This window comes from Clinocottus analis, unplaced genomic scaffold, assembly GCF_023055335.1.
Source record: "Clinocottus analis isolate CAN_PGR_092001 unplaced genomic scaffold, fCliAna1.0.p SCAF_13, whole genome shotgun sequence".
NCBI lineage: Eukaryota > Metazoa > Chordata > Actinopteri > Perciformes > Cottidae > Clinocottus > Clinocottus analis.
Window position 1 is genome coordinate 18,732,501 of NW_027175854.1, and position 27,615 is coordinate 18,760,115.

General features: G+C 47.3%; 1 protein-coding gene across 2 annotated transcripts; it reads left to right on the plus strand.

Annotated features, from left to right (window-relative positions):
* The first annotated feature begins 849 nt into the window (after positions 1 to 849).
* loxhd1a (lipoxygenase homology PLAT domains 1a) lies at positions 850 to 26,349 on the plus strand. Of its 2 annotated transcripts, none has more exons than XM_068574841.1 (41): positions 850 to 1,558; positions 4,580 to 4,694; positions 6,325 to 6,405; positions 7,479 to 7,663; positions 8,304 to 8,402; positions 8,639 to 8,787; positions 8,863 to 8,986; positions 9,120 to 9,370; positions 9,447 to 9,582; positions 9,659 to 9,819; positions 9,912 to 9,998; positions 10,300 to 10,435; positions 10,543 to 10,697; positions 10,782 to 10,942; positions 11,834 to 11,910; positions 12,011 to 12,207; positions 12,285 to 12,477; positions 12,563 to 12,723; positions 12,807 to 13,140; positions 13,238 to 13,389; positions 13,762 to 13,895; positions 14,310 to 14,461; positions 14,579 to 14,683; positions 14,767 to 14,895; positions 14,967 to 15,134; positions 15,262 to 15,443; positions 15,568 to 15,684; positions 16,490 to 16,652; positions 16,958 to 17,112; positions 17,219 to 17,428; positions 18,330 to 18,456; positions 18,570 to 18,778; positions 18,852 to 19,037; positions 19,393 to 19,520; positions 19,644 to 19,761; positions 21,400 to 21,577; positions 23,154 to 23,339; positions 23,597 to 23,767; positions 25,072 to 25,201; positions 25,426 to 25,581; positions 25,688 to 26,349. In XM_068574841.1, exons 1-41 carry the CDS (start codon positions 850 to 852, stop codon positions 26,166 to 26,168), a joined length of 7,248 nt encoding a protein of 2,415 aa, XP_068430942.1. In that variant the 3' UTR covers positions 26,169 to 26,349. The 2 variants fall into 2 exon arrangements, with proteins under 2 accessions (XP_068430942.1, XP_068430943.1); XM_068574842.1 differs by having other exon boundaries at positions 1,255 to 1,558; positions 14,767 to 14,892.
* The last annotated feature ends 1,266 nt before the right edge of the window (positions 26,350 to 27,615 follow it).

Consider the following 27,615-nt stretch of genomic DNA (forward strand, 5'->3'; position numbering starts at 1 on the left):
GCGTAAGCGAGCTATCGCGTTAGCGAGCTAGCGAGTTAGCTAGTTAGATTGTTAGTGCGTTAGCGAGCTAGCGCGTAAGCTAGCTAGCGCGTTAGCTAGTTAGCGCGTAAGCTAGCTAGCGCGTTAGATAGTTAGCGCGTTAGCTAGAAAGTGAGCTGCTAACTTCTTTTTTTCATCACACCTGTTGCAATGTGTCAGTTGTAAAATGGACGTCAGTCGTTGACATTCTGTTCCTTTAAGTGGACGTTTAAGTTTTCTGAAAGCAGCGAAGAAAAGACATAATTCATTGCTTCATCGATTTACTCATGATTTACACACAGAGCCACACTTTCTATTAAAATAAACAAAGCGCAGTAGTTGTAAAGGAGGCAGAGTGAGTGTGTGTGTGCGTGTGGTAAAGCGTGTGTGTGTGTGTGTGTGTGTGTGTGTGTGTGTATGTGGTAAAGCGTGTGTGTATCCGTCTATCTGTGGCGGGTAAAAGCGAGACGCCCCCGGCTCGTAAAGCGATCCTAACACCATGAATAATGGAGCGCGCCGTGGCAGAGAGGATAAGTTCTCGCAGCAAGGCTCCTTTTTCACAGGGCTTTCTCCCGAGGGTCACGTGACAGCTGAAGTGATGGTTATTGTTCATGAGTAGTGTGTGTCCGTCATATAGACATATACCGCCCAGGTAGGAGCCGTCCAGGTAGCCCTCCACCCTCCTCGCGTCCCGCAGACGTCCACGCTGCCCCGAACCCCTCGGCCCCGCAGCCTCCCAGCATCCAGAGGGTCAAATGAATTACCTTACTCCATTAGAAACTCAAGGCAGCACTTACGAAACTAAAAGCCAGGGAAGTGGATGAATTAAAGATGCCGTCGAAACAGAAAAAATCCACCGCTTCAGAAGAAACCGAAGAGGTTGATGACGACGTGGAGGAAGAGGAGCCAGAACCAAAGGACGGGAGCAACGGGGTGGCCGGCGATGACACCAAGAGAGAGAAGAGTCGGAGGAAACACAAGAGCCCAGAGAGCTCTGAGCGCCCGGAGGACCAGAGACAAGAGGGGGGAAAAGCAAAAGTGAGAAAGAAGAAAAAAAGATCAGATGATGGTGTTGACGGTGCTGTGATTGAAAATGAGGCCGAGGAGCCAAACAATAATGACCCCACGAGCAATTCCAAAAAGGAGAAATCAGGGAAGCTCAAAGAGGAAGTGACTGAGATAGCGAAGGAGGAGAAGAAGAAGAAAAAGAAGAAGAAATCTCCCACAGAGACGCCAGAGGGAGAGGAGGAGATGGGATCCAAGGAGAAGAAGTCCAAAGACGGAAAAAAGAAGAAGAAGTCTCACAATGACGGAGACGAGGAGCCCTTGATCGAGGAGCAGGAAGAGGAGGAAGACTCAAAGAAAAAGAAGAAGAAGAAGGCAAAGAAGGGGTCGGTGGACAGCGACGAAGACAAAAAGAAAAAGGGGAAGAAATCCAAAAGTAAGCAGGTGGACTACGGCGTGATCTACCAGGATGAGCTGCTGAACTACCACACAGACTCGTCTGACGGGTACGAGGACGAGTACTACAAGAAGAAAGGTAAGGATTCAACACTGTGGAGCATGCTGTCCTCCAGGTGAGTCTCAGTTACCTGACACCTGTAGTTACCAGTTGGAGTTTCCCGACCGGTCAAGTCTTGAGTACAGTTTTCCTCCAGCTCCCTTCAGCTCAGACGCGCAGCACCCGAGGGAATCCCTCTCTGATTGTTGTTGGGTGAAAGCTCCGTTATGTTCCACATGAACGGAGCCAAACAGAAGCTCGGGCAGACAGGTGCTGGGAGCCGGCCCAGACGCCGGGCTGAGAACCAGCGAGGCCAGAGGGCCGGCAGCCAGAGCAGCTCTCTGGAGCATCCAGAGGAACGCATGGAGATGAATGCATGGAGATGAATGCATGCAGATGAATGCATGGAGATGGATGCATAAAGATGAATGCATGCAGAGGAATGCATGAAGAGGAATGCATGGAGAGGAATGCATGGAGATGAATGCATGCAGAGGAATGCAGAGATGCAGGAGATGGATGCATCCACAGGAATGCATGGAGATGAATGCATGGAGAGGAATGCATGCCGATGAATGCATGCCGATGAATGCAATGAGAGGAATGCATGGAGATGAATGCATGGAGAGGAATGCATGCAGAGGAATGCATGCAGAGGAATGCAGAGATGCAGGAGATGGATGCATCCAGAGGAATGCATGGAGATGAATACATGGAGATGGATGCATGGAGAGGAATGCATGGAGAGGAATGCATGGAGATGGATGCATGCAGAGGAATGCATGCACAGGAATGCATGCAGATGAATGCATGGAGATGAATGCATGCAGAGGAATGCATGAAGATGGATGCATGCAGAGATGCAGGAGATGGATGCATCCACAGGAATGCATAGAGATGAATACATGGAGATGGATGCATGGAGAGGAATGCATGGAGATGAATGCATGCAAATGAATGCATGGAGAGGAATGCATGCAGATGAATGCATAGAGAGGAATGCATGGAGATGGATGCATGGAGATGAATACATGCAGATGAATGCATGCCGCTGGAGAACAACACTATTAGGACACATTTGTAATAAAGGGTCTGCAAAGTCGCATGAATATTCTTGCTCAACAGACGTGAAAGATGTTCATCAAGTTATTCTACTTGCTGTTTATGTCTCGCAGCAACTAAGGATGTAGACTTTAAAGGTTTGGGTACTGTCCTCTAAAGATTCAAAGGAATTAAAACTGAAGATAGCGAACGCAGCTCTCCGGCATCAAAGTTTTGTAGATCAGTAGTCTGTAAATCTAACCTGTCATGAGGGGCCTTGAAGGAGCGTTTGCACAGTGCAGATGTGTTCACGTGTTGATGTCATGAAGACGTCTGAACTTAAAAGCTGTTTGTGCCTGCGCCCCGTGATCACGTTAACAAAGAGAGAGCTGTGAATTTAAAATTGTTTTTTTCTAGCATTTCTTCACTGCCAGATAATTGCTCCCATAAAGAAGCTGCTCATCATCTTGTGACCTTCAGAGGAGATGGTGGATGGAACAGCGAGTCCTTGTTGAGCGTCAGCAGCAGTGACACAAGCCTGTGTCTGGTTTCCTGCTTCAGTGGCTCACTGAGGCCTCTGACACTGCAAGGACTTTATCAAGGCTGATTTTATCAGCTCTCTCTCTTTAATCTGGCTTTAATAGCTCTGTTCACTGTTAATTAGATACCGCGTCCCTATCGGATGGCTGCCGCTGCTTTCCTCCTCTCCTGGATGTTTTTAGGTAATCTGTTTGCTTCCTCATGCATCCTTTACTTCCAGATCTGTTACGCTTTACTTGATGGATGTTTTTCATGAATTCATCTAAAATTACAGTTTCCAGCTTCAGTCCACATCCAGGTTTTTAACAGGATGAACAAAGTGCTCCAGCCCTTCAACACAGCTGTGTTCAGACTGCACACCACTATTCCCACAGTGTCCCACAGCTTCCAGTCCAGCGGATCCAGTCTCTTACACAACCGCAGGAGGGATGAGTTCACATTTGCGTACAGTAATGCAGACTATAGATTTACCACTTTATAAGAACACAAGTCTTCTGGTGCCAAAGTTGAGTGAAACAGACGATACAGCGTCGCCCTGAGGCTTTACCACCGTGCTGCTCTGAGCTAAACGCTACCTGCAGGAATGCTAACATGCTCACAGAGACAATGCTAACCTGCCGTGTTTTTTAATGTGGTGTCATCTGAGTTATGGCAGCGTGCCGAGATCAGATAAACAGCATGAAACACAGCTGAGGCTGAAGTGAATGACATCACTTTTTTTAGTTATGGAGTTATAAACTAAAGTCATTTAACAATAAATACACACATTACAATGTCCTGATGGTAGCACAAGTTATCAGAAGATAAGATAATCCTTTGAGAGCATGAATGGCTAAATATACTGATGATCCATCCAATAGACACAAATGAGAGGAAACATTAGCGGTTCATCCTCTGGGAACAAGCAACGGCTCAAATGTCCCAGCAACACATCCAGTCGTTGCTGTGACATCACAGCCAACTTAAAGAGCATCCTGTGATGTGTGCATGTCCCTCCGCTCTCCGTTCCCTCAATACAAAGACCTGAAATCACACAAACTGAGCTGGATTTGACAGACTGATGAGTTTTCCTCCTGTTTACCTTCTCGTCAACCCAGAAGCTTCTCGTCAACCCAGTCACTCGGTCACACAAAGAGACACAGTTGTGAAACGTGAGAGAGGCCTGTCTGGTGACACACACTCTGTATCACACACCAGACATGGATTCACTGCAGATTCGCCGCATTGAATTCCCTGGCATCCGAGCATGGAAGAAACATGATGCTGCTGAGTGTTTATGGATTATTGGACGCTGTGAGGATGTGACTGTCTTTGTGCTTTTACTCACCATTTCCTTCACCATCACTAAGTCCCGTGTGTGTATAATGTATGCATCGTGTTGCCTCGACATCACTGTTGATTTGTGCCGTTTGTGGCAGAGAGGTCCACGTGTCCTCTTCCTCTCGGTCTAATCTTCACCTTCCTCTTCCTCTCTTCCAGTGTACGAGGTGGTCACTATCACCGGTGACGTAAAGGGAGCCGGGACGGATGCCAATGTGTTCGTTACCCTTTTTGGAGACTTTGGCGTCACGCCCAAGGTTCACTTGGCGAGCAAGTGAGTTTAAAAGGGTTTGTGTGATTGTGCTGGCACGATGTCATCGAGTTGTAATCTGCTTTATTAATATGTAAAGCTCCAACGCACGTCTCAAGGACTTGCTCTGCTTTGACTTATTTCCTTCATGACGAGGTTTTTTGTGTCGCTTACAGTCAAATGAATTTCATTCTGCTTCAGTTTGTATCGTTGGAAAGCTTCGCTGGTCTAATGTTTCAATGTCAGCTGTTAACTTGAACCTTTTCTATCCCTTTTTTGATCATTCAGCACAGAAAAGAGGTATTGTCTGCTAACAGGACGGTTATGATTCTGTCCTTGTGTTGAGTTGTATAAATATATATATCGAGTGTATAAAACACTGTATGGGGGAGCATTCCTACACTAACCCGATGCGGATCAATCACCACAAATCAATCTGCACATTTCTTTGACGTGTTTGTCGAAACGACATCGACCCGAACCTGAAATGTCTTTTGATGTCGGGGAAGCGGCTGTGCTGCAGGAATCTCTCTCCTATACAGTCCTTTAATGTCGGACAGAGAATATCTGGAGTAAGGAGGAACTGTGTGACATGGCCGGTCTTCTTTTCCATTCAGAGGCGAATGAAAGAAGACCACGATGTCATTTCTGAGGATGATCAAATGACTCTCAGGGGATCTCAGCAGCAGCCGGCTCCCTTTATCTCCCCACACATTGATTGACAGATAGGGTTACCTGTGCAGCGTATAGGATATACCGACCTACTGTAAGGCACACTGGACCATGTCACTCACACCTCGTGTCGGTCTCGTTCAGACCCAACATGTTGTGCGTTCGGTGTCTCCTGCTGTGCGGCCGTCGTGCCGCTCAGCAGCTGAAACACCCGACATGGATGTCCATAAGTCTTTTTTCACAACAAACATGCAGCATTAGGAGTTTCACCTTACTCCGATATGTATTAGGTCCTGCCTGCATCGTGTGATACATGATACAGGTGAGGGTTTCTATGGCTCTAAGCTTATTTGCCCGATTGAACAATCGCGGCAGATTAAAAATGCAACTCTTTGGAAATTCATTGTGATCATAACAAATTCAGATTGCATGAATTCCAAAGTTTGCATTGGGTTTGCGTTCACACATGATCAATGTCTCCCGTCATTGTCTTCCAGGTGATCTCACACGGAGACAGAGAACGAGGGCATGAACACACACGTGTTCGACAGTATTTCACTGTGCACTTTAATTATGAGCGCGTTGCAATGTCTGTGGGCTGAATATTGCAGGAAGCTGAGAACAGATGGAGATGTGGGTCAGAGACAAAGGCAGGTATTCTCTGCTAGTGGAAAAGAGGGTGTCTGATTCGCTGCAGCGGGGGTCCATGCACACAGCGCCGTGAGGGCTGGACGTGCACGAGGAGGCCAAGCGGTCTCAGATTATTCAATCTCAGATTATTCAATCTGAGACCACCACAGTCCCCAAAGCCCAAGCAGTCAGGAGATGTAATCTACTGCTGCAGAGTCCATTCAGTCGTCTTTCATTGACCCTGAAATCTCTATCGATCAAGTAGAACATCTCTCTCTTTCTCTGTCACACACACACTTAACACTCAAGTTATCTTCCTCCCAAATTCTTATATTATTTTCTCAATTTCCAGGAGCCGAACGGCATTTGAGAAGAACAAGACGGATGTTTTCCGTATCAAGACGCACAACGTGGGGCCTCTGAAGAAGCTGAGGTACTGCACAGCGCTGACTGGGCTTTGTGATTTTGATTTTATTTCTTCTTATCAGGCAGTTTTGATTTTAGAGCATTTCACTTGTTTCAAGAAGTCTTGGCAAGTCAAATTTTCCTGTTCTGTTGGCAGATAATTTGTCTTATTTCAAGTAATATTTCCCTCATTTTATTACTTTTTTTCTTGTTTTTGGAAGCTGAATTTTTGCAGTGAACACGTCTCTAGTGTTCCAGCTGCGACGGCGGCCATCAAAGGCTTTCATCCGGCGACAGCAGGTTACGCCGTCTGTTGGGAGTTAGCGTCTCGCTCCAGAGGAGTTACATCCCAGCCACATGAGCGGCGGGATACATTTAGTCTGAGGTTTTGAACGATGGACGTCTGCTTATTCCAGAGCGCGTTTTACATTTATAAGACAAAACCATCTCAACTCCAGGGACACTTCCCAGCATCCGTTGTCTCTTTTACAACTGATGCTGCTGTTTCTAAGTCTCCTAAAAAAAAAAATTGCTCTAAAAAAAAAAATTGTTCTCAAAAACAATAAATTGTTAAAAAAATTAAAAAACACTCTCCCAAAAAAAATTGTTCCCTAAAAAACAAAAAATTGTTAAAAAAAATAAAAAAAGCTCTCCCAAAAAAATGTTCTCAAAAAAAAGAATTGCTCTCAAAAATAAAATTGCTCTAGAAACAAAAAAAACGCTCTATAATTGTGTTGTACTTACAGACAAGAGATTTGCTCGGGTAAAAAAGACTCAAATGAACCTTCATGCAGGTCCTCTTACATCATGAAGCGCTCTTCTTCTGTTTGGATGTTTTCTGCTGTGAGCGATGACAGAAATGCATATTTGGCATCAAACCACTGCCAACATTTAGTACAACACAACTCTAATCTGGTTGTAGCGTCGCTCAGGTTGCGTTGTGTTTCTCTGAAATGAACTCACTCGAGGACTCTTGAGCTTCCAGAGTTGTTTGATTGAGCTTCACCAACGTGCTTGCAGCTCTACTTCACTGTTATTCTTCCACATGTGGGAAGCGTATTCGCCCGCAGGATGAATTCATGCCCCGCTGTGACTCCCCAGGATCGAGCACGACAACACAGGGATGAACGCCAGCTGGTTCCTGGACCGGGTGGTGGTGACCGACATGAACCGGCCTCATCTGCGCTTCTACTTCGCCTGCAGCAACTGGCTGAGCCGCGAGGAGGCCGACCACCTGTTTGTCAGGGACCTGCTGGGCAGCTTGAACCCCATGGACGTCCCCAAAAGTAGGTCACTCTGGGACGAGCACCGAGCACGCAGAGGTTCACAGAAATAACAGTTGATTCAAATTCCAAATAGCTCCCCCGCGTAGCAGACAAACCACCGGGTTCGAACCGCCGGCAAGACGATAAGTTAGAATTCAATGAAGCCATGACGGCTCACAACTCCTCAAACGCTTTAATGCTCGTGCTCCAATGTGAGGACAGAGGAGCATGCAGAGGGCCGGCAGCGAACCCATGGAGCTACGGTTTCATCTGGTAACTGAATTCCATCAGTTTAATCCTCAGGTGAGACAGGTAGACCAGCCAGCGGTCCTCTGCTGCAATGTGATCTAACATCTCAGTGCTGCAGCCAGTGAAGCAGAGCGCTGTGAAGGCTCAGATGAAGACATGAGGACACTGCAGGGCGTAGTCACACACACACACACACACACACACACACACACACACACACACACACACACAGTTATGAATATTTAACTTGTAAACCATCTCCGTGTGGACTGTAAGGCACCTGCCAATGAAAATATAGAAGTTCAATTCATTCTGATTAAATAGTGCGCAGAGAAAGAACATTGGTTCTGAAGGAAACTGAATTATGATATTCTTACATAAGTCACTGTCTTCTTGACTTCCTGTTTTGCAGTAAATAAATACATCGTGAGCGTGTTCACTGCCGACATGAAGGGAAGTGGAACGGATGCTCACGTCTTCCTCATCGTCTTTGGAGAGAACGGGGACACAGGTTATATCATCATCATCATCATCATTTTATTACACGCTGAAACCAGCAAATGTTTGGCTTTTTATTCTTGATAAATGACTTGAAACAATCAGTTGCATATTATCATAAACAAGCAGATGAAGTTTGTGTAGACGAAGTGATCCACGACAAACGTTGTCTAGTGATTGTTCCTCAAACGTTGTCGTTCGTTTCAACGTGTTTGCCTCTCGTTCCTGAACGCTTGGTCCGTGTGAAAGGAGAGCGGCGGCTGGACAGCGACAAAGACAACTTTGAGCGCGGCTCAGAGGACAAGTTCACGGTGGAGGCGCCCAACCTGGGCAGGCTGAGGAAAATCACCATCGGCCACAACAACAAAGGCTCATCGGCCGGATGGTTCCTGGATAAGGTTTGTTCCTCCTACACAACTCTTCACACTGCTGCCCACCATGAACCCTCACAGAGGAGCATGACGCGTCTCCAGGTGGTGATCGACGACATGGGGAATAAAGAAATCTACGAGTTCCCAGTGAATCGCTGGTTCGCCATGGACGAATGCGACGGCAAAATACAGAGAGACGTGTTGGTGGGATCTGTGCAGCCGATGGGTGAGAAGCACACGAGACACTTTAAATGTCTTTTAGAGAGTTACAGTATTCACAAAACAAATATCAATGATATATTCGTGGATTTCTGTGGTCACATCTCAGCTGTTTTGTGTAATTTCCTGGATGAACTCAGGAATCGTGTACAATGTACAAGTGATGACCGGAGACGTGAGGGGCGCCGGCACCAACTCTAAGATCCACATCGTCATGCACGGCGCCAAGGGCGTGAAGAACAGCGGCAAAGTGTTCCTGGAGGGCGGCGCCTTCGAGCGCGGCCTCATCGACATCTTCAACGTGGAGATTTGCGACCTCATCAGCCCGCTCAGCAGGGTCACCATCGGGCACGACAACGGGGCCGTCGGGGCCGGGTGGTACTGCGAGAAGGTACGGCGCCGCCGTCCTTTAGCACAGCGACGCTCCACCTGCCCGTCACCCACCGAGCGCCCGTTTCGCCCTCCAGGTGGTGATCTACTGTCCGTTCACCGGCATCGAGCAGACGTTCCCGTGCGGGAAGTGGCTGGACGAGGACGAGGGCGACGGGCTGATCGAGAGGGAGCTGTACGAGATGGTCTCTCGACGGCAGAAGAAACAGAAGAGTGGGTAGGAAAGTAAATCACACGTCTCCTCTTCGCCAAAACAGAACTCAGGTTGCATTGTATTGGATCCATCCAGAGTACCCGTGGTCGCTGTGGATCCTGACATCAGACGTGAAGGGGGCCGGCACAGACGCCCAGGTGTTCCTGCAGATCTACGGCGAGAAGGGCAAGTCGGATGAGATCAGGCTGGAAAACAACTCGGACAGCTTCGAACAGGGCCAGCTGGACAAGTTCATGGTGAGCTCTGGAACTTTTCTTCCTCTGTTATCACGTTGATAAGTTCCTGTGAGTATCTGTTGTTCTCTTGACGTGCTTTGGGGTCGCTGTAGATTGAAATGCCGGACATGGGAAGACTGCGGAAAGTACGCATCTGGCACGAGAAGAGACACCCGTTTGCCGGATGGCATTTAGCGAAGGTGAGACCCGTCGCTCTGAGCCGGTTGAGGAGGTCGGATGTCTCCTCTCAGCATTATATCAGAGGCAGGATGGTCGTTAACCTTCCTGATCTCACATGTAGAGAAGAGAGAGTGTCAATGAGCCTGCAATGCAAAATGCAAATATCTCAGTTGTATGCTTTCAGAAAACTCCTGGCATTACATTTATTTTACTAAGAAGTGACGCGGCTGCACCATGATGTGCTTGTTCGTGTCACTTCTTCAGTCTTCATTTGCCTGAAGGTGAGACGATGAAGACACATGAGGCTGTCACTTTCTGCAGGTCACTTTGCTCAAGACCTTGACGATGGAGAAATATTCTTTTGAATGTGGCCGCTGGCTGGACATCAACGAGGACGACAATGAGATCGTCAGAGAGCTGCCGGCCACCGGAGAGCTGATCGCCGACCCGCTGCCCCGTAAGGCTCTCGACCCTAAAGCCAGACAAGCTGTGATCAGCAATGATTTCAAACTCTGTGTGAAGGTGCTTCATGTGAGCGCGCTCCTCTTTCTTTGTGGTTTTCAGTGATAAAGTATCGCGTGACCATCTGCACCGGCAACGTCAGCGGCAGCGGCACCGACGCCAGCGTCTTCCTGCATGTGATCGGTGACCTGGGCGACACGGGGGAGCGCCTCATGTTCATGAGCAAGAACAACGTCAACAAGTTTGAAAAGGGCAACGTGAGCGCATCATTAACACGCACGCGTCGGCTGGGGGATGCGCCGCGGACGTCTTTTAATCCCTTTCCCTCCGTCTCCCATCAGCACGATGAGTTTCTCATCGAGTCCGTGTCTTTGGGACAAATTCGCAGAGTGCGCGTCGGCCATGACGGGCGCGGCGGCGGCTGCGGCTGGTTCCTGGACAAGGTGATGGTGCGGGAGGAGGGCCAGCCGGAGAGCGTGGCCATCCAGTTCCCCTGCTTCAGGCAAGGCAATGCGACTCTAGAGACGGCTTCAAGGGATGGAAGACAGTATTTTAAAGAGTTAGATGCTTGTGTGATAAGATCCAATACACTCGTGTGTCTTCATCGGTTTAGCTTAGAAACAAACTGTCTCTGAAGGTTAAAAAGCCCCTCTGAAGATCTTCATCATAGCGTGTTATGTCTTGTTTGAATCCAGGATGCATCATCAGGAAGTGTAAAAAGTGCTTCAGTCTTTGTGCTGTTGCTTTTTCTTCTTCTTCGTACATACGGGAATGTTTGGACTTCTCTTCCCAAGATAGACAATAAGTGTGTTACATGTTCTTCTTAATTCTTTAGTCTGTAACCAATCAAACCTGAAACAGCCAGAGGCGTTTGTCTGCAGCGCTTCACCTCCACTGGTTCTCCAGTAGCAGGCGTTTAGTCAGACAGCTGATGGACGAGTTCGACACGACAAATAGGGACTAAATGCAGTCGACAGCGCGCTGCGTCCTTCAGTAACTGGAGCCAAACCGCAAGGTGGAGGTGCAGGTGGAGGTGCAGTGTTACACCCAGAAACCTCCTGTCTGTCCGGACGAGGGCAGGCTCACAAGGGGAGCCGGTGTTTTGTGTTTTAAGGGTGATTTTACTTCCTCAGTAATTCAAAATGTTTTGTGATTTGAAATTGAATTGAAGTATGAACTTAGACCTGTCAATTTTAATTGTTAAAATATAATATTAGCTTAAGCCAATGCATTTTGATGTCGGGGTCTTTCCTCCTTATTTCTTGTGTAAACTCAACGTTCCCATGTTTATGAATTATTCTTTCCACACATTGAAATATTCAGGGAGGATTAGTGGGCGGCTTGATTTCAGTGTTTTTAGGATTCAGTGTGTTTGTGTCTTTTCTGTCTGCAGGTGGTTGGACCGTAATGAAGACGACGGGCAGATCGTCCGTGAGTTGGTCCCAGCTGGAGACGGCCTGCTTCTCTTTAGTGAGCGCCTCCATGACATCTCCAGCACAGCTTGAGCAACTTTCATTTCCTTTTGGATTTCTAATATTATCTGTAATGGCCGTCTGTCCCTCCTCCCAAGATGTCAGCTACCACATAGCGATCAAGACCGGCAGCGTGAACGGAGCCAGCTCGGACTCGCGGGTGTTTGTGAAGCTGTACGGAGAGAAGGGCGACACCAACAAGATGATCCTGGCCGTCTCCGACAACGACCTCAGGAACTACTTTGAGACGGGACAAACCGACATCTTCACCATCGACACCTTCGACATCGGACAGGTGAGTTCTTCAGACATGAGTCCACTTCAGGAAGCAGAGTTCATGATCATGTAATGAGGTCTTACGTCCCCTTACAGATCAGCCGTTTCCTGATCGGTCACACTAACGAGGGCCTGCGGGCCGGCTGGTTTCTGGACAGTGTGCAGATCTCTGTGCCGGTTCATGGGAAGCAGTACATGTTCCCGAGCCACCGCTGGCTCTGCAAAGACGAGGCGGATGGGAAGGTGGAGGTGGAGATCTATCCCAGCGAGACCTTGGAAATCGAACAATGTAATTAACACCAACACGGTAGAACAATCATTTTACACATGACTGGTTTTTAGTTGGTGTTGCACTTCCTCTCCGTCTCTGCTAGTGATCAACTATGAAGTAACAGTGGTCACAGGAGACGTGCGAGCAGGCGGCACCAACGCCAACGTCTACTGCCAGATCTACGGAGACGAAGGAAAGACCGAAGTCCTCGTGCTCAAGAGTCGCTCCAACAACTTTGAACGCGGCACCACGGAGATCTTCAGGGTCTGTATGAAGCCTCGTGTTGTCTCAACGCTTTGAGGGCTTGAAGGTCCTGGTTTGACCGCTTGTTTCATGCCTAAACCCAGATTGAGGCTCAGGATGTCGGTAAGATCTACAAGATGCGCATCTACCATGACGGGAAGGGGATCGGAGACGGCTGGTTCCTGGAGACGGTGGACATCAAGCGGCTGACGATGGCCATGGTGCAGGTGGAGGTGAAGAAGCCGGAAGCCAAGAAAGACAAGAAGAAGGACAAGAAGAAGAAGAAGAAAGAGGAAGAGGAGGAGGTGGAGATGGTGGAGGAGCTGCAGGAAGTGGTAGAGACATTTTCTTTCTCCTGTAACCGCTGGCTTGCCAGGGACGAGGAGGACGGGGAGATTGTGGTGGAGCTGCTGACTGAAGGCAACGAAGACCTGGAGGGTGAGCAGAGCCAAACGGAGAGACTGGTGTTCTCTCCTCGAGGCCATGAGGTGTACATGACAATGAGACTCACTTCCTCACTGTGTTTCCATCCCAGTGAACTCGTATGAGGTCCATGTGTTCACTGGGACCATGTGGGGGGCCGGGACCGACGCCAACGTCTACGTCAACGTCTACGGAGAGATCGGCGACACGGGGGAGCGGCGGCTCAGGAGGGCCAACAACCTGAATAAGTTTGAGAAAGGCCAGGTGAAGCTTTGTTTGTCAGTTCTAGATAGTTTGTTGGAGAGTTTGTGATGTTTAGTTTGTCACTTTCCTGCAGAGAGTTAGATGAGAATATGCATACCTCTCCAATAGTTAAAGATGAGGTTAGCTTAGCTCGGTGTAAGAAGTGGTGTCCATAGATTAGTTTGATTGGTTTGATCTGCATGCTCCTGATGGTTATCATTGATACCGTTTCCCTGGATGAGCCGTGATTGTCTAACACATGTCAGATCTAAGGTGCCCTGCAGGTTAAATACAGATCAAATCAATAAGTAATGAGGTTCTCATGGACTACTAAACTGAGACCTGTGACATTTCTTGACCCTTCTGTTCCCGGCTGGATGGCGTGTGACCCAGGAGGACATCTTCAACATCTCGGCGGTCGACTTGGGGACCCTGAAGAAGCTGAGGATCCGGCATGACAACAGCCAGGCCGGTGCCGGGTGGTTTCTGGACCGAGTGGAAATTGTAGACAACAAAGATGACGCCACGTAAGTCACGACGATGTTGGAAAAGGAGCAGAAATCCATCTGTGTAACTGAATCTAAATGCCTTTAATAATTAACTTATTAATTACCCAAAAAATATTCTCATTTATTCAAATGCTAATACATTATTCACACCTCGCTGAGTCATTGAAGACGCCCAATCATTGCCGCAGGTTTCACCACACAGCATCAACCTTCACTTCATGAGAAGGTTCAGGCTCATAAAGTGACTGGAGAGCGCCACTGTGTGGCGGGAAACGGTACTCTGAAATAGTCTGGTGAAGCAATCCCAACAGAGAGCCTTTCTCTGAGTACTTCTAGACTCAGGAACATGTGATGGTCCTAAACAGACTCTTGTACCGGTCGCTGCACAGCATTCATCACATCTCCACGATGTAACCATGTCTTGTGTTTCAGGTACTTCTTCCCTTGTAAGCGCTGGCTGGCGGTCGATGAGGACGACGGACAGCTTGCCAGGGAGCTCGTTCCCGTGGACGAGGCTTTCATGAAGAAAGGCGATGATGATGATGAGGAAGACTCTGAAACCACACTTGGTCTGGAACAGAAAGGTGAGAGGAGCACTGTCCCAAAGGAGCAAAGGGACGTTCATACGTTTTGTCTTTTAAAGAATGAACAGGAATCACAAGGTTGCCGGATGTTTCATTTCTCATGATTTGTCGTTACAGCCATGTCAACAACGTACACAATGAGGCTGAAAACTGGTGACAAAAAGTATGCAGGAACCGATGCCAATGTCTTTATGGTTCTGTACGGCACCAAAGACGACACAGGTAACACTTCAGACGATACCCTGAATGTATGTACGTTATCATACGTCAGTGATGACATCACTCTGTGACGTGCACATCTACAGGGATCATTAACCTGAAGGCTTCAAAGACTCACAAGAATAAGTTTGAGCGGGGCATGATCGAGGAGTTCATCGTGGAAGCTGTGGACATCGGGCCGCTGAAGAAGATCCGCGTCGGACACGACAACCGCGGTACGGTAGGACGGACCAGCGGCCTGCAGGCGGCGCAGCACGAGCCACAACGCTTTGTGTTCATGTTGAAGGTGGAGGATCAGCAGGCTGGTTCCTGGACTGGGTGGAGATTGATGCCCCGTCTCTGGGACTGAAACTGCACTTCCCCTGCGGCCGCTGGCTGGATAAAGGCGAGGACGACGGGGCCACCGCCAGGGACCTTTTCCCCAATTCCCTCCAGACGGAGCATTACACACCATGTGATGACGCACACACACACACACACACACACACACACACACACACACACACACACACACACACACACACACACGTGTTGGGTATTTGATGCACGTAACTGTTGGTGTTTCATTTTTCATTTCGTAGTCGTTCCGTATGAAATTAAAATCTTCACCAGCGACGAGTTTGCAGCCGGCACGGACGCCGACGTCTTCATCGTCCTGTACGGGCGCGATGCGGCGTGCACACAGCAGAAGAGTCTGTGCGTCAACAAGAGGGAGAGGAGGATGTACTTTGAGAGAGGAGCTGAGGACATGTTCATTGTTGAGGTACAGGAACATAAAGAGGCAGAGATGGAAGGTCATCGCGCTCAGTGAAGAGCAGCGAGGCCGTCAGTGTTCGACTAACGCTGAACACTATTCATTCATGAATCCATGTCTTATTTCTGTGCAGCTGGAAGATGTGGGGGATGTAATTGAAAAGATCCGGATCGGCCATGACAACCGCGGGGTGAACCCGGGCTGGCATCTGGACCGAGTGGAGATCAGACGCCTGCTGAGGAAGGGAAAGGTACGAGGACGAAGCCTCTGCTGACGTAGCAGCGCTGCAAGATGTCAATACTCTGTTACGATGAAAGACCTGCAGTGAAAATGTGTCATGTCATATACATCATATTGTTGGATGATTTCACGGTTGTAGTAAATGTTGGAGCTGTTTTTTAAGTACTTCACATACTGTTTGGAACAATGTTCATGTTATACACGTAGTGAGAAACAGTAAAATGTTTTCCCATGAATTGTGGATAGTGTCACAAGGTAGACTCGTGTCTTTTACCCAAGCACATTTCTAGTTTGTATTAAATTATCTTCAAATCTTTTAAAAAAAATTAAATTAAAATTTTAAAAAATTGCTCCCCCCAAAAAAACGCTCAAAACTAAAATTTGCTCTCAAAAAAATTAATTTACTGTAAAGAAAAAGAAAAAGAAAACACTAAAATACACTCCAAAAAAAATCTTCTGAAAAACTAAAATTAGTCTCTTTTTTTTAAGAGTTTTTAAAAAAAAATTTAGAGCAAATTTTTTTTGAGCAAAAACTTTAGAGATAATTTAAACTTAAAATTTGCTTTGGTAAAAAAGACATAAATCCACCTTCATAGGAACACAGATGCTCTGCTTGGTCAGCAGGTGGCGATGTTCTCTGCTCAGATGGATGAGGTTCATGCAGCGCTGAGCTTTCAGAGGACAACAGCAGAACACTCACTGACTCTCTCTCTCTCTCTCTGTCTCTCTCTCTCTCCCTCTCCCTCTCTCTCTCTCTCTCCCTCTCCCTCTCCCTCCCTCTCCCTCTCTCTCTCTCTCTCCCTCCCTCCCTGCAGGGTTCAGAGACGGTCATCTTCCCGTGTGAGTGCTGGCTCGCCAAGTCGGAGGATGATGGAGAAACGGTGAGAGAGCTGGTGCCCTCTGACATCATCACTGAGAAACTTTCACGCGATGGAAACCTGAAGGTCACCGAAGTGGAGGTGGAGGACGCCCTGGAGAGTATGTCACCACACGCAGACAATGCATGCTGACATTTACACAGAGCACAGCAGAGATATCTGCAGGATTTGTCACCCTGTTCCTCCCCCCTCCACCCCTCCACCTCCCCCACCTCCCACCACCACCTCTCTGAGCGTTCGTTCAGAAACAAGACATTTCCCCTTCAGGTCCTCTCGTCCCTGACTGAGTCTCTGTTGTGACACTGGCACCAAACACTGATGGCGCATGGCTTCAGTTTCACTCTTTTTTTCTGCCAATTGCCCTCAAATTGATCCCGTGTGCGTGGTCAATGTTTCCCGCTGCAGCTCACACATACAGCGTGTCCGTGATGACGGGCGACGTGTACGGAGGCGGCACCGACGCCAACGTCTTCCTCACCATCTACGGGGACCAGGGGGACACCGGCGAGAGGAAGCTCAGGAAGTCAGAGACCAACAGCAACAAGTTTGAACGGGGATCTGTAAGACGCATGTTGTGCACCGCTCAACGCAAACAATCCAGACACAACTGGATTACAGCAAATACATCAGACACACTACACGATTATACTCGTTTCTTCTCCCCAGGTGGATAAGTTCACCATAGAAGCCGTTGACCTCGGGCAGGTTTTCAAGATCAAGATACGTCACGATAACAGCATGATGAGCGCCGACTGGTACCTGGACCAGGTGGAGGTGGTGGACGTGGACACGGAGGAGGTCTACCTCTTCCTGTGTGAACGCTGGCTGTCCAGGAAGAGGGAGGACCGCCGCATCGGGAGAGTCTTCTACGTGAAGGTATTCATGACGTCACGTGTACAGATATGAAGAGATTAAAAGCCCTTTTGTCCGTTCAGCCAGATTACAAAAACACTTTCTTCTTCATGGCATCTCTGTGGCAAACTGTCGGTTTATGAGCTGTATATTTCCTTAACTCTTTTAGTACGGAGCCTGTCGCCGGCGACAGAAAGTAGCATGCAAACAAGATGCAAAACTACTTTGACCGAATATTTGTGCAATGAAAAATAAGAAGCGTAGCTTTCCAATGTCTTTACAGTGATAGGAAACAAATCTCTAAAAGGTTCATTTTCAATTGTTTAGAAGAGAAAAATGATGAAAATTCAAAGACCTTTCTTTACTTGTTATACACACTGTTTAAAGCCTTCATAACATAATAATGAATAATACTTGCCAGATTTTGGAAGTTAAATTTCTCCGGAAAAAAGGAGCAAAATATTTATTGATGAATAAGATTTTTAGTACCAGGCGGAGTGTTATCATTACAGTACTAAAAGGGTTAAAGGTTTTTGGTTCTAATCCAATGTCAATGAAAGATATTTTGTTTGTCTCAGAGGACTAAAACAAATATTATTCTGCAGATTTACTACATGTTAGTGACAGGATGCTAACATGCTGCTATTAGCATTACCATGCTGATGGTGAACAGGTATAATGATTACCTCGTTCATTCAGGTGGTTCATGTTGAGAAACCAGCTAACTACAAACTAAACAAAGATACATCCAACTGAGCCTTTAAATACATCAACAGTGTTTTATTACAAACATCATAAAACATGACGAACGATGGCAAAATAATCAGCTCATGAATCCTGTTAAACACAAAAGGACTTTGTGTTTCTGTAGATATTAGCATGCACCTGTGTGTGTGTGTGTGTGTGTGTGTGTGTCTCTCTTCAGGGTTACGAAGGCGTCAGAGAAAGCTTCGACAGCAAAAAGAAGAACTCCGCCGTGACGCTGAAGAGCGTCGACAGCAACATGAACAAGAAGAGCAAGAAGAAGAAGGAGGAGGAAGTCGAGCTCCCGAGTAAGTGCAGACTTCCTGCTCTGCTCTGGACGTCGGTCACGACTCCTCCAGCACACCTTCACATAATCTCTGGCTCTCCATGAATGAACAAGCGCTTCCTCCTCCGCGTGCAGTCATACCGTACCACGTCACCCTCTGCACGGGGCTGGAGCGAGACGCCGGCACCGGCAGCCGGGCGTACGTCATCATCACCGGGGCCGAGCACGCGCAGACGGACCGGCTGTGGCTGCAGCTGCCGGACCGCAGGACGGGCTTTGAGGCCGGCTCGCTGGAGAGCTTCCAGCCCCACGGCGCCGACGTGGGGGAGATCAAGAAGGTCGAGGTGAGGGAGGTCCACACACACACACACACACACACACACAGGTGTAGTCTGACTGCTGCTCGTCCTCCTGCAGTTGGGTCATGACGGAGCGACGCCGGAGAGCTGCTGGCTGGTTGACGAGCTGTCTGTTGCCGTGCCAACCAAAGGGGTCAAATACATATTTGCTTGCAAGTGCTGGCTGGCCAAAGACCGAGGAGACGGGCTGACCGCTCGAGTGTTCAACGTGCTGGACGCAGAGGCCATCTCCATCTCGCAGCAGGTCTGTGAGCTCTAATGTGGTGTGTTAGCACCCCTTTAGCTGAGATGCTAATTCAATTAAATCAACGCAATAGACACGGAAATGTTGCACGACTCCAAGAGAGATTTGCGACATTAATATAGATGAAAGTGTGCTCATTGGAGGTTGATTTATTGATGAAGATATGAAACATCTCTAGATATTAAGAGAATAAATGACTTCATTCTGGTCAATGTTTACAAAACATAAAGTAACATCTGTGTTGTTCATTAGCTGCATAACTCATTAATATTCATGCCCAGTGACGTAGTACTGCTTGTGGGAGACGGCTGTGGTACGTGAAAAACAAACACAAGTAAAAGTACAATGTTTTCAGGTGATTTACGAGGTCACCGTGGTAACAGGAGACGTGCAGAACGCAGGAACAGACACTCAGATCTTCATGTCTGTGTTCGGAGCCAACGGCAGCACAGAGGAGATGCTGCTGCAGAAGAATGAGGACAGGTGAGCCCAGGGACGAACGAAGGACCATCTGATCTTATGTTGCCAAAGATGCACGAAAACAAGGTGAAGAAACCGCATGCAACACAGAGACTCGTCCATCATTAACTCTGTGTGGGCCGACAGGTTTGAGCGCGGGCAGGAGGACACCTTCAACATGGAGATCGATGACATCGCTCCACTGAGGAAGATGAGGCTTCGCATTGACGGCTCCGGCAGTCGACCTGACTGGTTTCTGGATCAGGTCAGACCAGTAGTACTCACCAAAGTCTGTTTGAAGGTCTTGAGGAGTGAACAGAATAGCCTGTGAGTGTGGAGATGAATATGAGGAGCTCACAGAGCCGTTCCTCCTCTGTGCTCGTGGCCAGAAGCTCGAGGCCACGTTGGCCTCCGCCAGAAAAGAACAATTCATGAAATAACACAGACGATGACTGTGAGCCGGTCTGAGGCTCCAGGAATAGCTGATCCTGCACAATGCACAGGTTCCCTATATTGTTGTTCAGGGCTAATCGGACATAAAGAAGAAACTGCTGATTTCATCTCATCAAACACCAGCAGCATAAAAAGCTGAACAGTTCTTCCAAAATCAATACAAAACACTCACAGGTTTGTGTTTGTACACAGTGTATGCTGTAGGTCACAGGACCATTCACTTCATTACATCACCAGCACAGACACACATCATCCTGCAGGAGGAGGGTCAGAGATTCACCGCCCACACAGACACACACACACACACACACACACACACACACACACACACACACACACACACAGCAGGAGTCCTGGAGTGTGCATATTGAACCATTAATTCTGTTTCCTGGCATCATCACACGCATGCATGCACACGTAATAAACCCACCACAGTGATGAGCGCTGTGTGTTACTGCAGCCAGTACAGAGGTTTACATGTTATGTGTGTGAGCTGGTTGTGTTAGTGCAAATGTCTCCAATGTGAATGAAGTCCAGCTATAAATAATATAAATTCTCTTCTTGTTGACCTTGTGAGCTCAACGTCGCCGCTCACCTCTAAATTCAGTCTGACGTCTCGGGCCGAACGCCTCGATGAAACCGAACACATTTCCTATGCAAATGTCTTGTCTGGTGAAGTCGGCGCTGCCTGCAGAGCAGCAGAGCCGTCAGGAACAATCCCGGCCTGTCCCTTCGCGGCTGGGACTCGCCGACTGCGAACATCTCCTTGACTTGACCCTGCAGAGCCCCGTGTGTTCAGCATCACAAGCAGATGTGCTGCCGTTATGGATTGCTGGGTCCGTGTATTGAAGAGGACGCACGCCGGTGCACCTGGCGGACCGCCAGCATCCTAATCCGCCCAAATAAATATGCAGAGCGGAGAGGTAATGCGAGTGCGGCTGCCAGAGCCGAGTCTTTGTCTCGTAATGAAACGTTTCCCAGGACCGGCGCTCAGACATCCCGGGGAGGAGAGCGCTCTCTTGGTGTCCACAAGATGATGACGTATGACACGACGCTTATTCATAGGAACTGTCTTCATCCACGCTGTGACGCTCGTCCACCACTGTGGATCAGACTGAGATATTTCAGCTATGTTAATGGACCGACGTCTTCATAACTCTACTCACGAGGCGTCTCTGAGTGCTGTGACGTTGATATGGTTGATAACATAACTCCTCCAGCCTTTTTTCTTCTAAGTAGTAAATTAACAACACGCTAAGCTAACGTGGTGGTCATTGTACCTGAAGGTCTGATGGTTAGCATAATCATCCTGAGCATGAACACGTGAGCATTCATACAGTTGATGTCGTACTTTTTCTTACGTTTGAGTAAATAATTAATAATATCCACATCGAGATTCTGAATAATGTGTGTGATTATAATGTGTGAGGGGCTATCTGTGTGCATCCAGGTGATCATACGTCACCTGACCACAGAGGAGGTGTCCTCGTTCACCTATGAGGACTGGCTTTCCAGGACCATGGGGCCCAAGAGAACCCTGATCTGTGAGATGGCCGCCGTGGTGGACGAGGAGCTGATGGTGGAGCTCACCACTTACACCGTGCAGGTCAAGACCAGCGACAGCGCCGGTACGTCCTCGACACACGATCACAGACATCTAAAGGGTCTGGTAGCTACAACAGATACTGTTAGCATTTACTCAAGAAGAAGACAATATGTTAACGTTTGAGGAACTGCGGTTTAAATCAACAGATGAGTGCATCCTCATCCTCTCTTTCCCTCAGTAGTTTCCTCCAGCTCTTCCTGAGAGATGCTGAAGGACTCAAGTGTCAGACGAGCGATTACATCTGTCAACTCAAGCCCTGGGTTCACCTTGCCGTGACCTTTCATGATTATTCTCTGAACTCTTTCAAAATAAAACACCTGCGGGTCCTTCAAAGGCTCAAAAGGGACGGTGGCTTGATATTCTCAGACGAGTGAACTCCTCACCCTGTAATGCCAAACTAGTGCCACAGCCTTTGTGTCTGTAATCACATTATTTCAACTGTCATCCGGAGCTGGAAGCTGAGTTCATGGATACGTTGCTCCTCATCGTCGTTTGACCTGTCCTTCAGCAGAGGTCTGTTTTTTTTCAGGAGGAACAAAGACGGAATAATTTATGTTTGACTCCAACGTGGTAATGAAAGAAATCCTCTTAAGAAAGCGTCCACGCGGCTTCGCTCCCTCTTTTCTTCATGCAGTATTTTCTACGGCTCAGAAGAGCTGCTGATCAATACGATAGCGTGGAGAGAAGTCTGAGCCGACTTCAAAGGAGCGCTCGCTGCCTCCGGCGGTTACTGGAAGCTGAGATGTAGATGTAGCCCTGCACCAGCACGCACTGGGAGAAATAATGAGCTAGGCCGATAGACAGACACACACACAGACACACACACAGACACACACACACAGACACACAGACACACACACACACACAGACAACATTACATGGGCGATGCTGTGCATGAAGTAATGGTCTCCTTTGGGATCATGACGAGATGATCTGCATGTACAGTCTGAAGAGGCATCGAATGTCAAGCAGGAGGGATATTAACAGAATATAATCATTTGAAGGTAACAGTTACATAAAACGCAATTCTTAATATTCTCATTTCGCTAACACTGTTATTGCTCATTAGAACTGCAGCGCTAATTCAATTCAATGAGATTCATTACTTGGTGCAGACAGGTGTCGAACAAGGACAACGAAACGCTGCAGAATGAGCGAGGTTTGTTCTGCTCCACATTCACTTAGTGTCCAACTCGCTGTAATGAAATAATAGAGCACAGAGGGATTATAGACGTGCTGTCTGAGTCAAAGAGCGCGGCTCATTTTACTCATATAGTCTGCATAATGTGTAGATCACTTTCCTCTGGGCTTTGCAATCTCACAATTTATTGTCAATTCAAGAAATCCCTTTATTAGTTGAGCTGCATTGCAGTTTAAAAAGATCTACAACAAAGTGCAACCACTTATTCAGATGGATAAAGATCAAGTGCATTTTTACGAGTTAATAATTGGAATAATATTTAGAAATTTCATTACAATCATAATGTTGAAATCGTTCAGATTTTGGAAGTGAATTCCCAGTTTGTTTCCCCTCATGGTTCTTTGTCCAACATGTTTTTGTTGCAGAACTCCTGCTGATTTCTTGTCTGTGTCCTCAGGCGCCGGCACCGACGCCAACGTGTGGATCATAGTCTTCGGGGAGAACGGAGACACGGGGACGCTGGCGCTGAAAGAGTGCAACAAGTCCAACAAGTTTGAGCGCAAGCAGCTGGACACGTTCCACTTCTCGGACATCCTCAGCATGGGAGAGCTCTCCAAAGTACGAGTCTGGCACGACAACTCAGGTCAGCAGCAGGCAGACTGTGTGACAAGCGCTTTTTGAACGACGTTAAAGTGAATCAGTCAACCAAACGTGTCGGACACGTCTCGACTCAGCGCTCTGAGGTTAATGAAACCTGAACGGTGGACGTCCGGTTTGAGGGAACCTGAAGCGGTGACGCACATTTTGACTTGTTCACCTGAAAGATTGCTGCGTTGCTCTCGTTTCATCGCTCGAGACAACATTCTTAGTGACCGCCGACGTGTGTTTCCTGACTCGCAGGTCCTGCTCCAGGATGGCACTTGGAATATATCGACGTGAAGGATGAGATCCTGGACAAAACCTTCCGTTTTCCCTGCGACCGCTGGCTCGCCAAGAATGACGACGACGGACAGATAATGAGGGAACTGGCGTGCGCCAACAACGACTACCTGGACCTCAACGAGAAGACGAGTAAGGCCGAAACACGCGACTCATTTAGAGCTGAAATCATTTAGAGTTCAGTCTGAGGTGATTTGGTTAAGTGCAGGACTGCTGTCTTGTGGTGTAGTGCATTGTGTTGCCTGTGGCTTCTCAGGACGGGCCGCTCTGCGTTTCAATGTGAAACCATAGCGAGGCGTCAAAAAACTGTTTTGTGTCTTGATGGCTCTTCAACAGACAAAAGGCCAGAAGCCACCTTGATGCTCTAGCCTGGAGCTATGACTCACTCACTGACAGACACGGTGGAATTGGTATTTTAGTTAAAGTTATAGTCTGATATGATATCCACCCAACTCTAACAATGTCCAGCATGTGTTCTGCTGTGTGAAAGATAAAACATTAAACTCTAACAGCATCTGCTGGTTTTGACACTCACCTCTGCAGCGATCCTTCCAGCTGATTAGCATCCAGCTAACCAGCTCCGGTTAGCATGTAGCTTGAGGAGAAGCTCCTGGTGGACGTCCTGCTGGGTTTTTTAATCCGGACGTTCGGGTCCAACTCTTTCAGCCTCTTCTTGTCACATCTAATCGTGGATTAAAAGGTGTTCCGCGTAGAGATACCACAGAGTTTCAGTCGCCATGTCTCTGCTAGCTATGTTGCTGTAGCTACGTGGGAGCTACATGAGATGTGAGGGAACGATAAAGGTCTCTGATTCGACGAATAGTCCAGTCACGTTGGAATAAGAAGCGATGTCATTGGCTAGCGCAAGTTTCATCCGCCAATGAGAAGCTGTTGTTGCCGTAACGACCGTGAAATGTTTACTCGCCGCCATTTTGACTCCCGTTGGTCGGCGCCCGAGAAAGGGGGCGGGGCTTTCCTCAGTGACGATGAATGACGATTTATTATATTTGTTCACGTTTAACTTAAGTGGTTGTTAACAGGAGCTTACGGTCTGGCATGTTATCATGTTATATATATATTATATATATGTTTCTTCTTTTTTTCTATCTTTTTTTTTCTTAAAAATTTTAAGAGGGGCGGCGCCCTCTAGTGACGCACCGTCACTGGTAAACAGTCGCTTAGATAGAGGCTGACGTCAATGAGACAAAATCGGATTACGTGCTGCTTTCATTCAGTGAGACTCTGCCTCTGAGAATGAACGAGTCCATGAATAGCTTCCAAAAGGGATTTCATATAATGAAAATCTTAAGGATTTTAACAAAACCGTGTATTTTCGTGCCGAGGTATCTCAATGCATGATGTGTATTCCGTGTGGAAATGGAGGACATGTTTGTTTGTCTGAGACCGTTTAATAAAAAAGTCCGTGTTTTTTCTAGAGTACGAAATCTGTATCACAACTGGAGACACCGAAACCAAAGAAAATGCCTGGATTGTACTTGAGGGGAGGAAGGGCCGATCAAAAGAATTTGTAATGGAGAACTCCTCGAAGAAGAAACGGTTCTTGCGGTAGGTACTTCAAGATTAACTTAACGAGCTGCAACTTGTGTACACGAGGAAGCTTAAAGAAATGTGTTTTCTCTCCTTCTAATTCTGCCTTCCCACTTATTATGATAATCCCCTTCAGCACCAAGCACTTGAGCTCAGGCCAACGCTGCCATTGACGATGATGACGTGACAAACTGGCAGTGACATGAATTTAAAGTAACGCGCTTGTGTTCCTCTCTTCTCAGGGGAAATGTTGACAGGTTTGAGTTTTCCTCCAAGAACCTGGGGGACATCGCCGGCATCTGCCTGGGCCACACGCCCAAGGATGGGAAGAAAGTAAAGGGGGAGGTTTTCTGGAGAGTGGAGGAGGTCGTCGTCACCGAAAGGGAACTAGGAAACAAGTAAGACGTCGGTTACTGCCATGTGGAAGTCAGCCGATCGTGTGTGATAATGGCTCCTATCCTGCATCAATGAGGTAATTATCTGCCTGTGTGTCTTCACCTGCAGGTACATCTTCAGCTGCAACGCCCTCATCGCGCTCTCTCCAAAGAGGGAGGATTTCTCCACCTTCGAGTGCACGAAGGCCATCGAGAGCTTCGCCAGTAAAGCTCGGAGCCTCGTGCCCGTCAAGTACGAAATCATCGTCATCACGGGCGACGAGAAGGGAGCCGGCACGGACGCCAACGTTTTCATCGCCATCTACGGCTCCAACGGGGACTCGGGCCGCCGGCAGCTGCGGCAGAAGTTTCGAAATCTTTTCGAACGCGAGCAGACGGACCGGTTCCTGCTGGAAATGCTGGACATGGGCGAGCTGCAGAAGGTCCGGGTGGAGCACGACAACACCGGCCTGAGCCCCGGCTGGCTGCTGGACCGCGTGGAGGTCACGAACACGGCCAACGGCGTCACCACCATCTTCCTGTGTGGGAAGTGGCTGCACACCAAGAGGGCCGACGGGCTGATCGCCAGGGTGCTGTACCCGAAGTACTAGAAGGACTGTTCACGACCAAAGAGATGCCGCTCTTTACGTTTTATACCTCAGGAACAGAGACAGTTTTTATATTCAAAGAGTTTTTAAAATTATTATATTAGTATAACATATACTGTGACAATATCTTGAAAGGTCAGGAAGCTGAATGTGCCATTCTTTTTAACTTTCATGAGTCAGGGATGGTTTGTTATTTAGCTTTTATAAAACATTAAACTCTTTTTGCACTTCAATACAACGTTCCAGCTGTTTGACTCAAACATGCAAACCAGCACAGATCCAAACGGCAGAAAGACGCCGTTATCGACCAGCTGCTGGAAACAGAGGAGCCACAAATGTTTCCCTTTAAGACAAAAACTGAGACGATGGAATTCACTACAAATGAATCCTAATAAAATAAATCCTCACAGTGCTCAGTATGAAGCTCACCATCGCTGCTGTGGGAAAAAACATTATGTTGCCTTAAAGTCTGGTGAAAATTCTAGTTTTACATATAAACATGTCCAGCAGAATTGTAGAAAATTGTGTAGAAAATGATGCTGAATACATTTTGTTATTTACAGTTCATTATAACGATAGCAGCATTTTCTCTATTCTTCTCATTTGACCTAGAAAAAGCTTCTCAAGTGTCCGAACATTTCACCATCAGGAGCTCGTATCTTATTATACAGAATATAAACCAGAACGTGTCCATTTTATCCAATTTATTACAAAAAGAGCACATACAAAAGGATAATATACAAGCCATGAAATAAAATTAAAAAAACAGAACAGTTTGGGTTTAGCAATGCAACTTTTGAAATTATCATTATTAGTAGTACTTTCTTGTAATAAAGTACAAAATTCCACCACATGTGACTAACATTTACCCATAATATGCTCATCCATTTCTTCATCAACACACACATCACCATTAATGCGCTATTGCTTTAATATTAATGATAAATAGTTCTATTTTCAGATAAAATATCCTATATTGAAAAACATTGCGCAGTCACAGCTAAACAGCAGAGTTTCGTACGGATGGCGGCAGCCCTTTCACTGGCACTTTTTGGGATATTTTCTCTTCAGTTTTGTTTTTCAGTTTCAAACAGCGACAAAATTATGTTTTTTTCTGATATATTCTTTGTATATATTTTCACCATATACTATTAAACCATTGAGACTATATTGAAACCTGAGAAAACATGCATTTTTAGAAAAGGTTGTGCTTTAATATCCTCGCCTTCCTTTTGAGACGGTGAAAGGAAACGGAGGATCGGTTCTGAGAGGAGAGATGGACGGGAAAATAAAAGAAGCGGAGAGTCGGAGAGAGAAGACAAACAGGATTAAAGATGACTGAACTGTCGGGAAAGCCACAGTGAAACATGCCTCTTTACACTCAACAGGTCTCACTCCACTTCTACACTTTGACTTCAATTTGGAGGACGATGGCTTTTGTAGGTTCAGT